Source organism: Oncorhynchus clarkii, chromosome 24 (assembly GCF_045791955.1).
Source record: "Oncorhynchus clarkii lewisi isolate Uvic-CL-2024 chromosome 24, UVic_Ocla_1.0, whole genome shotgun sequence".
Lineage (NCBI taxonomy): Eukaryota > Metazoa > Chordata > Actinopteri > Salmoniformes > Salmonidae > Oncorhynchus > Oncorhynchus clarkii.
The window spans coordinates 42,337,096-42,349,361 of record NC_092170.1 but is presented as its reverse complement, the minus strand read 5'-3'; the positions used below and the strand labels follow the sequence as shown (position 1 = coordinate 42,349,361).

Here is a 12,266-nt window from a genome sequence, read left to right as displayed (position 1 = left end):
GGAACGACATTTATTGGATATTTCAAACTTTTTTAACAAATCAAAAACTGAAAAATTGGGCGTGCAAAATTATTCAGCCCCCTTAAGTTAATACTTTGTAGCGCCACCTTTTACTGCGATTACAGCTGTAAGTCGCTTGGGGTATGTCTCTATCAGTTTTGCACACCGAGAGATGTGTTCCACAGGGATGCTGGCCCATGTTGACTCCAATGCTTCCCACAGTTGTCTAGTTGACTGGATGTCCTTTGGGTGGTGGACCTTATTTGACACACATGGGGAAACTGTTGCACGTGGAAAAACCCCAGCAGTGTTGCAAACAAACCGATGCGCCTGGCACCTACTACCATACCCCGTTCAAAGGAACTTCAATCTTTTGGTTTGCCTATTCACCACCTGATTGGCACACAAACACAATCCATGTCCACTGTCTCGAAGCTTAAAAATCCTTCTTTATCCTCCCCTTTATCTACACTGATTTAACCTGTCTCCTCTTCTTCTACACTGATTTAACCTGTCTCCTCTTCTTCTACACTGATTTAACCTGTCTCCTCTTCTTCTACACTGATTTAACCTGTCTCCTCCTCTTCTTCTACACTGATTTAACATGTCTCCTCTTCTTCTACACTGATTTAACCTGTCTCCTCCTCTTCTTCTACACTGATTTAACCTGTCTCCTCCTCTTCTACACTGATTTAACCCGTCTCCTCCTCTTCTTCTACACTGATTTAACCTGTCTCCTCTTCTTCTACACTGATTTAACCTGTCTCCTCCTCTTCTTCTACACTGATTTAACCTGTCTCCTCCTCTTCTTCCACACTGATTTAACCTGTCTCCTCCTCTTCTTCCACACTGATTTAACCTGTCTCCTCCTCTTCTTCCACACTGATTTAACCCGTCTCCTCCTCTTCTTCCACACTGATTTAACCCGTCTCCTCCTCTTCTTCTACACTGATTTAACCCGTCTCCTCCTCTTCTTCTACACTGATTTAACCCGTCTCCTCCTCTTCTTCTACACTGATTTAACCCGTCTCCTCTTCTACACTGATTTAACCCGTCTCCTCTTCTACACTGATTTAACCCGTCTCCTCTTCTACACTGATTTAACCCGTCTCCTCCTCTTCTACACTGATTTAACCCGTCTCCTCCTCCTCTTCTACACTGATTTAACCCGTCTCCTCCTCTTCTTCTACACTGATTTAACCCGTCTCCTCCTCTTCTTCTACACTGATTTAACCCGTCTCCTCCTCTTCTTCTACACTGATTTAACCCGTCTCCTCCTCTTCTTCTACACTGATTTAACCCGTCTCCTCCTCTTCTTCTACACTGATTTAACCCGTCTCCTCCTCTTCTTCTACACTGATTTAACCCGTCTCCTCCTCTTCTTCTACACTGATTTAACCCGTCTCCTCCTCTTCTTCTACACTGATTTAACCCGTCTCTTCCTCTTCTTCTACACTGATTTAACCCGTCTCCTCCTCTTCTTCTACACTGATTTAACCCGTCTCCTCCTCTTCTTCTACACTGATTTAACCCGTCCCCTCTTCTTCTACACTGATTTAACCCGTCCCCTCCTCTTCTTCTACACTGATTTAACCCGTCTCCTCTTCTTCTACACTGATTTAACCCGTCTCCTCCTCTTCTTCTACACTGATTTAACCCGTCTCCTACACTGATTTAACCCGTCTCCTCCTCTTCTTCTACACTGATTTAACCCGTCTCTTCTTCTACACTGATTTAACCCGTCTCTTCTTCTACACTGATTTAACCCGTCTCTTCTTCTACACTGATTTAACCCGTCTCCTCTTCTACACTGATTTAACCCGTCTCCTCTTCTACACTGATTTAACCCGTCTCCTCCTCTTCTTCTACACTGATTTAACCCGTCTCCTCATCTTCTTCTACACTGATTTAACCCGTCTCCTCTTCTACACTGATTTAACCCGTCTCCTCTTCTACACTGATTTAACCCGTCTCCTTTCTACACTGATTTAACCCGTCTCCTTTCTACACTGATTTAACCCGTCTCCTCTTCTACACTGATTTAACCCGTCTCCTCTTCTACACTGATTTAACCCGTCTCCTCTTCTTCTACACTGATTTAACCCGTCTCCTCTTCTTCTACACTGATTTAACCCGTCTCCTCTTCTTCTACACTGATTTAACCCGTCTCCTCTTCTTCTACACTGATTTAACCCGTCTCCTCTTCTACACTGATTTAACCCGTCTCCTCTTCTACACTGATTTAACCCGTCTCCTCTTCTACACTGATTTAACCCGTCTCCTCTTCTACACTGATTTAACCCGTCTCCTCCTCTTCTACACTGATTTAACCCGTCTCCTCCTCTTCTTCTACACTGATTTAACCCGTCTCCTCTTCTTCTACACTGATTTAACCCGTCTCCTCTTCTACACTGATTTAACCCGTCTCCTCTTCTACACTGATTTAACCCGTCTCCTTTCTACACTGATTTAACCCGTCTCTTCTTCTACACTGATTTAACCCGTCTCCTCCTCTTCTTCTACACTGATTTAACCCGTCTCCTCCTCTTCTTCTACACTGATTTAACCCGTCTCCTCCTCTTCTTCTACACTGATTTAACCCGTCTCCTCCTACTCTTCTACACTGATTTAACCCGTCTCCTCCTACTCTTCTACACTGATTTAACCCGTCTCCTCCTCTTCTTCTACACTGATTTAACCCGTCTCCTCCTCTTCTTCTACACTGATTTAACCCGTCTCCTCCTCTTCTTCTACACTGATTTAACCCGTCTCCTCCTCTTCTTCTACACTGATTTAACCCGTCTCCTCCTCTTCTTCTACAGTGATTTAACCCGTCTCCTCCTCTTCTTCTACACTGATTTAACCCGTCTCCTCCTCCTCTTCTTCTACACTGATTTAACCCGTCTCCTCCTCCTCTGCTTCCACACTGATTTAACCCGTCTCCTCCTCCTCTGCTTCCACACTGATTTAACCCGTCTCCTCCTCCTCTGCTTCCACACTGATTTAACCCGTCTCCTCCTCCTCTGCTTCCACACTGATTTAACCCGTCTCCTCCTCCTCTGCTTCCACACTGATTTAACCCGTCTCCTCCTCCTCTGCTTCCACACTGATTTAACCCGTCTCCTCCTCCTCTGCTTCCACACTGATTTAACCCGTCTCCTCCTCCTCTGCTTCCACACTGATTTAACCCGTCTCCTCCTCCTCTGCTTCCACACTGATTTAACCCGTCTCCTCCTCCTCTGCTTCCACACTGATTTAACCCGTCTCCTCCTCCTCTGCTTCCACACTGATTTAACCCGTCTCCTCCTCCTCTGCTTCCACACTGATTTAACCCGTCTCCTCCTCCTCTGCTTCCACACTGATTTAACCCGTCTCCTCCTCCTCTGCTTCCACACTGATTTAACCCGTCTCCTCCTCCTCTGCTTCCACACTGATTTAACCCGTCTCCTCCTCCTCTGCTTCCACACTGATTTAACCCGTCTCCTCCTCCTCTGCTTCCACACTGATTTAACCCGTCTCCTCCTCCTCGGCTTCCACACTGATTTAACCCGTCTCCTCCTCCTCGGCTTCCACACTGATTTAACCCGTCTCCTCCTCCTCGGCTTCCACACTGATTTAACCCGTCTCCTCCTCCTCGGCTTCCACACTGATTTAACCCGTCTCCTCCTCCTCGGCTTCCACACTGATTTAACCCGTCTCCTCCTCCTCGGCTTCCACACTGATTTAACCCGTCTCCTCCTCCTCGGCTTCCACACTGATTTAACCCGTCTCCTCCTCCTCGGCTTCCACACTGATTTAACCCGTCTCCTCCTCCTCGGCTTCCACACTGATTTAACCCGTCTCCTCCTCCTCGGCTTCCACACTGATTTAACCCGTCTCCTCCTCCTCGGCTTCCACACTGATTTAACCCGTCTCCTCCTCCTCGGCTTCCACACTGATTTAACCCGTCTCCTCCTCCTCGGCTTCCACACTGATTTAACCCGTCTCCTCCTCCTCGGCTTCCACACTGATTTAACCCGTCTCCTCCTCCTCGGCTTCCACACTGATTTAACCCGTCTCCTCCTCCTCGGCTTCCACACTGATTTAACCCGTCTCCTCCTCCTCTGCTTCCACACTGATTTAACCCGTCTCCTCCTCCTCTGCTTCCACACTGATTGAAGTGGATTTAACAAATGACATCAATAAGGGATCAAATCTTTCACCTGGATTCACCTGGTCAGTCTATGTCATGGGAAGAGCAGGTGTTCTGAATGTTTTTTGTACACTCTGTATGTGATCGAATACAGATGTCAGTAAGGTTTAAAGTGATTGTTTGAGCTTCTTGCGGTCAATTTAGCCCCCTGACCGACTGCTCAAGAAAAAAATCAGCCCACAGCTAAATCTAGTTGATGACCTCTGGTCTAATGCCTTCGTGTCCTCCCCTGTGTGGAGTGTGCCTGACCCCTGTGTGGAGTGTGCCTGACCCCTGTGTGGAGTGTGCCTGACCCCTGTGTGGAGTGTGCCTGACCCCTGTGTGGAGTGTACCTAATCGTGACCCCTGACCCCTGTGTAGAGTGTACAACGTGAAGAGTGGCAAGATGAAGAAGTGTTTCAAAGGTTCTACAAGTGACGAAGGAACACTGCTGAAGGTGAGAGGAGACATCGCTATTTGACGGCACAACCTGTCTAATTAGCTTTCTACTGTAGGTCAATGTTTCTTATTCCATGGTTTGTTGTCATTGTGTGCCACTAGGTTCAGATGGACCCCGCTGGGATCTACCTAGCAACAAGCTGCTCTGATAAGAGCATCTGTATCTTTGACTATGAGTCAGGAGAGTGTGTGGCCACCTTGTTCGGTCACTCAGGTAGCTCTACTCTTCCTCCCATCTCTTTCCTCCTCTTCCTCCCGTCTCTTTCTTCCTCCCGTCTCTTTCTTCCTCCCGTCTCTTTCTTCCTCTTCCTCCCGTCTCTTTCCTCCTCTTCCTCCCGTCTCTTTTCTCCTCTTCCTCCAGTCTCTTTTCTCCTCTTCCTCCCGTCTCTTTCCTCCTCTTCCTCCCGTCTCTTTGCTCCCTCTGACTGTGGCATGTCTCTCCTCTTCTTCTTCTTGTTCTCTGTAGAGATTGTGACTGGGATGAGGTTCAGCCAGGACTGCAGACACCTCATTACCATATCTGGAGACAGGTAAACATGCTTCTTAGCTGAACTATATGTATATACATTAGGGCTGTTTCCAGATCCAGTCAGTTTGAGTTGTGTTCGGTGTTTGTCTGTGTCTAGCTGTGTGTTCCTGTGGAGGCTGGACTCCCAGATGACTAACTCTATGAGGAAGAGACTGGCTGAGAGGAAACGGACAGCTGGAGTGACGACTACCGCCAAAGCTCCGACCAAGGAGCATCTTATCCGGTATCTACACTGAACTGAAATACAGTTGATGTCAGAAGTTTACATACACTTAGGATGGAGTCATTAAAACTCGTTTTTCAACCACTCCACCATTTTTTTTATTAACAAACTAGTTTTGGCAAGTCGGTTGGCACATCTACTTTGTGCATGACACAAGACAGATTATTTCACTTATAATTCACTGTATCACAATTCCAGTGGGTCAGAAGTTTACATACACTAAGTTGACTGTCCCTTTAAACAGCTTGGAAAATTCCAGAAAGTAATGTCATGGCTTTAGAAGCTTTTGATAGGCTAATTGGCATCATTTGAGTCAATTGGAGGTGTACCTGTGATTGTATTTCAAGGCCTACCTTCAAACTCAGTGCCTCTTTGCTTGACATCATGGGAAAATCAAAATAAATGAGCCAAGACCTCAGAAAGAAAATTGTAGACCTCAAGTCTTGTTCATCCTTGGGAGCAATTTCCAAACGCTTGAAGGTACCACGTTCATCTGTACAAACAATAGTATGCAAGTATAAACACCATGGGACCACGCAGCCGTCATACCACTCAGGAAGGAGACTTATTCTGTCTCCTAGAGATTAACGTACTTTGGTACGAAAAGTGCAAATCATTCCCAGAACAACAGCAAAGGACCTTGTGAAGATGCTGGAGGAAACCGGTACAAAAGTATCTATATCCACAGTAAAACGAGTCCTATATCGACATAACCTGAAAGGCCGCTTCAGCAAGGAAGAAGTCACTGCTCCAAAACCGCCATTAAAAAAGCCAGAGTACAGTTTGAAGCTGCACATGGGGACAAATATGGTACTCTTTGGAGAAATGTCCTCTGGTCTGATGAAACAAAAATAAAGCTGTTTGGCCATAATGACCATCGTTATGTTTCGAGGGAAAAGGGGGGAGGATTGCAAGTCGAAGAACACCATCCCAACCATGAAGCACCGGGGTGGCAGCATCATGTTGTGGGTTTTTTTTGCTGCAGGAGGGACTGGTGCACTTCACAAAATAGATGGCGTCATGAGGCAGGAAAAGCTTGGTCACAAATGGGTCTTCCAAATGGACAATGACCCCAAGCATACTTCCAAAGTTGTGGCAAAATGGCTTAAGGACAACAAAGTCAAGGTATTGGAGTGGCCATCACAAAGCCCTGACCTCAATCCTATAGAAAATGTGTGGGCAGAACTGAAAAGGTGTGTGTGCGCAAAGAGGCCTACAAACCTGACTCAGTTACACCAGCTCTGTCAGGAGGAATGGGTCAAAATTCACGCAACTTGTTGTGGGAAGCTTGTGGAAGGCTAGCCGAAATGTTTGACCCAAATTAAGCAATTTTAACGCAATGCTACCAAATACCAATTGAGTGCATGTAAACTTCTGACCCACTGGGAATGTGATGAAAGAAATAAAAGCTGAAAGAAATAATTCTCTCTACTATTATTCTAACATTTCACTTTCTTAAAATGAAGTGGTGATTTGGCCTAAAACGGACTTTTTACTAGGGTTAAATGTCAGGAATTGTAAAAAACAGAGTTTAAATGTATTTGGCTAAGGTGTATGTAAACTTCCGACTTCAACTGTGTAAACGCAACATGTAATGAAATAAAAGATCTCAGTAATGTTTCCAGTTCCCACCAATATCCAGCAACCTTGTACAGCCGTTGAAGAGGAGTGGGGACAACATTCCACAGGCCACAATCAACAGCCTGATCAACTCTATGAGAAGGAGATGCATGAGGCAAATGGTGGTGACAGCATATACTGACTGGTTCTCTGATCACACCAGATACTGACTGGTTCTCTGATCCACGCCAGATACTGACTGGTTCTCTGATCCACACCAGATACTGACTGGTTCTCTGATCACACCAGAAACTGACTGGTTTTCTGATCCACGCCAGATACTGACTGGTTCTCTGATCCACACCAGATACTGACTGGTTCTCTGATCACACCAGAAACTGACTGGTTTTCTGATCCACACCAGAAACTGACTGGTTTTCTGATCCACACCAGATACTGACTGGTTTTCTGATCCACACCAGATACTGACTGGTTCTCTGATCCACACCAGATACTGACTGATTTTCTGATCCACACCAGATACTGACTGGTTTTCTGATCCACACCAGATACTGACTGGTTTTCTGATCCACACCAGATACTGACTGGTTTTCTGATCCACACCAGATACTGACTGGTTTTCTGATCCACACCAGATACTGACTGGTTTTCTGATCCACACCAGAAACTGACTGGTTTTCTGATCCACACCAGATACTGACTGGTTTTCTGATCCACACCAGATACTGACTGGTTTTCTGATCCACACCAGATACTGACTGGTTTTCTGATCCACACCAGATACTGACTGGTTTTCTGATCCACACCAGATACTGACTGGTTTTCTGATCCACACCAGATACTGACTGGTTTTCTGATCCACACCAGATACTGACTGGTTTTCTGATCCACACCAGATACTGACTGGTTTTCTGATCCACACCAGATACTGACTGGTTTTCTGATCCACACCAGATACTGACTGGTTTTCTGATCCACACCAGATACTGACTGGTTTTCTGATCCACACCAGATACTGACTGGTTTTCTGATCCACACCAGATACTGACTGGTTTTCTGATCCACACCAGATACTGACTGGTTTTCTGATCCACACCAGATACTGACTGGTTTTCTGATCCACACCAGATACTGACTGGTTTTCTGATCCACACCAGATACTGACTGGTTTTCTGATCCACACCAGATACTGACTGGTTTTCTGATCCACACCAGATACTGACTGGTTTTCTGATCCACACCAGATACTGACTGGTTTTCTGATCCACACCAGATACTGACTGGTTTTCTGATCCACACCAGATACTGACTGGTTTTCTGATCCACACCAGATACTGACTGGTTTTCTGATCCACACCAGATACTGACTGGTTTTCTGATCCACACCAGATACTGACTGGTTCTCTGATCCACACCAGATACTGACTGGTTCTCTGATCCACACCAGATACTGACTGGTTTTCTGATCCACACCAGATACTGACTGGTTTTCTGATCCACACCAGATACTGACTGGTTTTCTGATCCACACCAGATACTGACTGGTTTTCTGATCCACACCAGATACTGACTGGTTTTCTGATCCACACCAGATACTGACTGGTTTTCTGATCCACACCAGATACTGACTGGTTTTCTGATCCACACCAGATACTGACTGGTTTTCTGATCCACACCAGATACTGACTGGTTTTCTGATCCACACCAGATACTGACTGGTTTTCTGATCCACACCAGATACTGACTGGTTTTCTGATCCACACCCTTGCATTTTTTTTTGTTTTGTTAAGGTATCTGTCACCATCAGATGCATTTTGTGAAATCCATAGATGATGGCCTAATGAACTGATTTCCTTATATGAACTATAACTCAGTAGCGTCTTTGAAATGGTTGCGTCTTTTTATATATTCGTCTGGGAATACAGATTTGCATCTGTTGGTCACAGATACCTTTAAAAAAAAAAGAAAGGTGGGGGGGTTGGTTCAGAACCAGTCGTACACATCGATCCAGAGCATCCCAAACGTGCTCAATGGGTGACTGGTAACTATGCAGAACATGGAAGACCTGGGACATTTTCAGCGTGCAGGAATTGTGTACAGATCCTTGCGACATGGTGCTGTGTGTTATCATGCTGAAACATGAGGTGATGGAGGTGGACGAATGGCACGATAACGGGCATTAGGGACGACAACGGGCAACTCAATATTGTTCTTGTTATTAATATTTTTTTAATGTTTTGTCACACTAACCGTTTACTAGGGACCAGGAGGATTTCCCAGACAGTTCAGGGGGTACCGGTACAAAGTCAATGTGGAGGCTATATACAGGGGGTACCGGTACAGAGTCAATGTGGAGGCTATATACAGGGGGTACCGGTACAGAGTCAATGTGGAGGCTTTATACAGGGGGTACCGGTACAGAGTCAATGTGGAGGCTATATACAGGGGGTACCGGTACAGAGTCAATGTGGAGACTATATACAGGGGGTACCGGTACAGAGTCAATGTGGAGGCTATATACAGGGGGTACCGGTACAGAGTCAATGTGGAGGCTATATACAGGGGGTACCGGTACAGGGTCAATGTGGAGGCTATATACAGGGGGTACCGGTACAGAGTCAATGTGGAGGCTATATACAGGGGGTACCGATACAGAGTCAATGTGGAGACTATATACAGGGGGTACCGGTACAGAGTCAATGTGGAGGCTATATACAGGGGGTACCGGTACAGAGTCAATGTGGAGACTATATACAGGGGGTACCGGTACAGAGTCAATGTGGAGGCTATATACAGGGGGTACCGGTACAGAGTCAATGTGGAGGCTATATACAGGGGGTACCGATACAGAGTCAATGTGGAGGCTATATACAGGGGGTACCGATACAGAGTCAATGTGGAGGCTATATACAGGGGGTACCGGTACAGAGTCGATGTGGAGGCTATATTCAGGGGGTACCGGTACAGAGTCAATGTGGAGGCTATAAAGAGGGGGTACCGGTACAGAGTCAATGTGGAGACTATATACAGGGGGTACCGGTACAGAGTCAATGTGGAGGCTATATACAGGGGGTACCGGTACAGAGTCAATGTGGAGACTATATACAGGGGGTACCGGTACAGACTCAATGTGGAGGCTATATACAGGGTGTTACGGTACCGAGTCAACGTGGAGGCTATATACAGGGTGTTACGGTACAGAGTCGATGTGTGGGAGCACACATTGAGGTAATATGTACATGTAGGTAAAGTTATTAAAATTACGATGCATAGATAATAACAGAGAGAACACTGAGGTAACCTGTGTGAGGTAACCTGTGTGAGGTAACCTGTGTGAGGTAACCTGTGTGAGGTAACCTGTGCGAGGTGTCACTTTCTCTTTGTCCAGGAGAGAGACCTTCATTACTGTGCCATTGGGCCACCTCCCCCAGGCAGGAGAGGAAGAGGAGGAAGATGATCCCAGGACTCCTGCTAGATGTGACATCACTCATGGTGAGTCCGCTCATATTAACTTAGGGACATAAGAGTGTGGAATTGAATACATTTTTAAAAAGTCAATTTGCGATTTAACAACGATTCGCCATGCCACAAGCTCAGAGAAAGGGAAATTGTTGGAATTTGCAACAGACTTTGGGCTTTAATCAATGTTTTAACATCAATGTGTCTCCTCCAGACTGCCTTGCTCTAGACCCCATGGTTCCACAGACCAACGGCAAACTGCCCATGTGGGCCAGGAAACTGGTGAGTCTTCCCGAAACCATATAGTCTATTTCAGGGTTGCCCAAATCCTGTCCTGGAGGGCACCACACCAGCACCACACTGCTGGTTTTCATCCCCTCTCCTTCTAATCGGGGACTAATTCAATTAACTACCGGTAGAAACGAAACAAATAACCAAATGTTTTTGGCTCTCCATGTCCGGAATTAAATAGCCCTGATGGACCAATATCTCTGGGAATTGTCTTAATACTAGCCTGGATAAAATTAATAGTAGCCTGGATAAAATTAATAGTAGCCTGGATAAGATTAATAGTAGCCTGGATAAGATTAATACTAGCCTGGATAAGATTAATAGTAGCCTGGATAAGATTAATAGTAGCCTGGATAAGATTAATACTAGCCTGGATAAGATTAATAGTAGCCTGGATAAGATTAATAGTAGCCTGGATAAGATTAATACTAGCCTGGATAAGATTAATAGTAGCCTGGATAAGATTAATACTAGCCTGGGGGTGGCAGGGTTGCCTAGTGGTTAGAGCGTTGGACTAGTAACCGAAAGGTTGCAAGATCAAATCCCCCGAGCTGACAAGGTAAACATCTGTTGTTCTGCCCTTGAACAAGTTAACCCACTATTCCCCGGTAGGCCGTCATTGTAAAATAATAATTTGTTCTAAACTGACTTGCCTAGTTAAATAAAGGGTAAATAAAAAAATGAATTAAGACACGGAATGTAAACTGTTAGAACTAAGCACCAGTTGGTGCCTCCACCAGTTCAGTTGGTGCCTTCACCAGTTGGTGCCTCCACCAGTCCAGTTGGTGCCTTCACCAGTTGGTACCTCCACCAGTCCAGTTGGTGCCTCCACCAGTCCAGTTGGTTCCTCCACCAGTCCAGTTGGTTCCTCCACCAGTCCAGTTGGTTCCTCCACCAGTCCAGTTGGTTCCTCCACCAGTTCAGTCTAGTTGGTGCCTCCACCAGTTCAGTCTAGTTGGTGCCTCCACCAGTTCAGTCTAGTTGGTGCCTCCACCAGTTCAGTCCAGTTGGTGCCTCCACCAGTCCAGTTGGTGCCTTCGTTGTTATGTCAGGGTCCTGCAGCAGGCACCACTGGCTCTCCCTGCCTTCACCAGTTGGTGCCTCCATTTTGTTGTTACAGTCTGAATGTTTTATTCACTTTCAACATCAACAAACATGTCCCTGGACTTCACATCCCATAATGTCAGTGGATTTCCATTTTTTTTAATGTTTTTAAAAAATGGGGAAAAATGAAAAGCTGAAATATCTTGAGTCGATAAGTATTCAACACCTTTTGTTATGGCAAGCCTAAATACGTTCAGGAGTAAAGACTTGCTTAACAAGTCACGTGATAAATTGCAGGTTCTCTGTGTGTAATAATAGTGTTTAACATGATTTGTGAATGACTACCTCATCTCCGTACCCCACGCATACAATTATCTGTAAGGTCCCTCAGTCGAACAGTGAATTTCAAATATAGATTCAACCACAAAGACCAGGGAGGTTTTCCAATACCTTGAAAGAAGGGCACCTGTTGGTAGATGGGTAAGAATACATTTTTAAAAAGCACATTG

The 12,266-nt window shown here is 45.6% G+C and overlaps 1 protein-coding gene across 1 annotated transcript in view; it reads left to right on the top strand.

Moving 5' to 3' along the window:
* LOC139382688 (WD repeat domain 62) overlaps nucleotides 1-12,266 on the top strand; it is a 61,052-nt gene that overhangs the window by 29,060 nt on the left and 19,726 nt on the right. Inside the window, exons 16-21 of the mRNA XM_071126780.1 lie at nucleotides 4,553-4,628; nucleotides 4,733-4,844; nucleotides 5,097-5,160; nucleotides 5,257-5,382; nucleotides 10,352-10,455; nucleotides 10,637-10,704. Coding sequence (XP_070982881.1) covers nucleotides 4,553-4,628; nucleotides 4,733-4,844; nucleotides 5,097-5,160; nucleotides 5,257-5,382; nucleotides 10,352-10,455; nucleotides 10,637-10,704 — 550 coding nt within the window. The remainder of the gene's footprint in view (nucleotides 1-4,552; nucleotides 4,629-4,732; nucleotides 4,845-5,096; nucleotides 5,161-5,256; nucleotides 5,383-10,351; nucleotides 10,456-10,636; nucleotides 10,705-12,266) is intronic.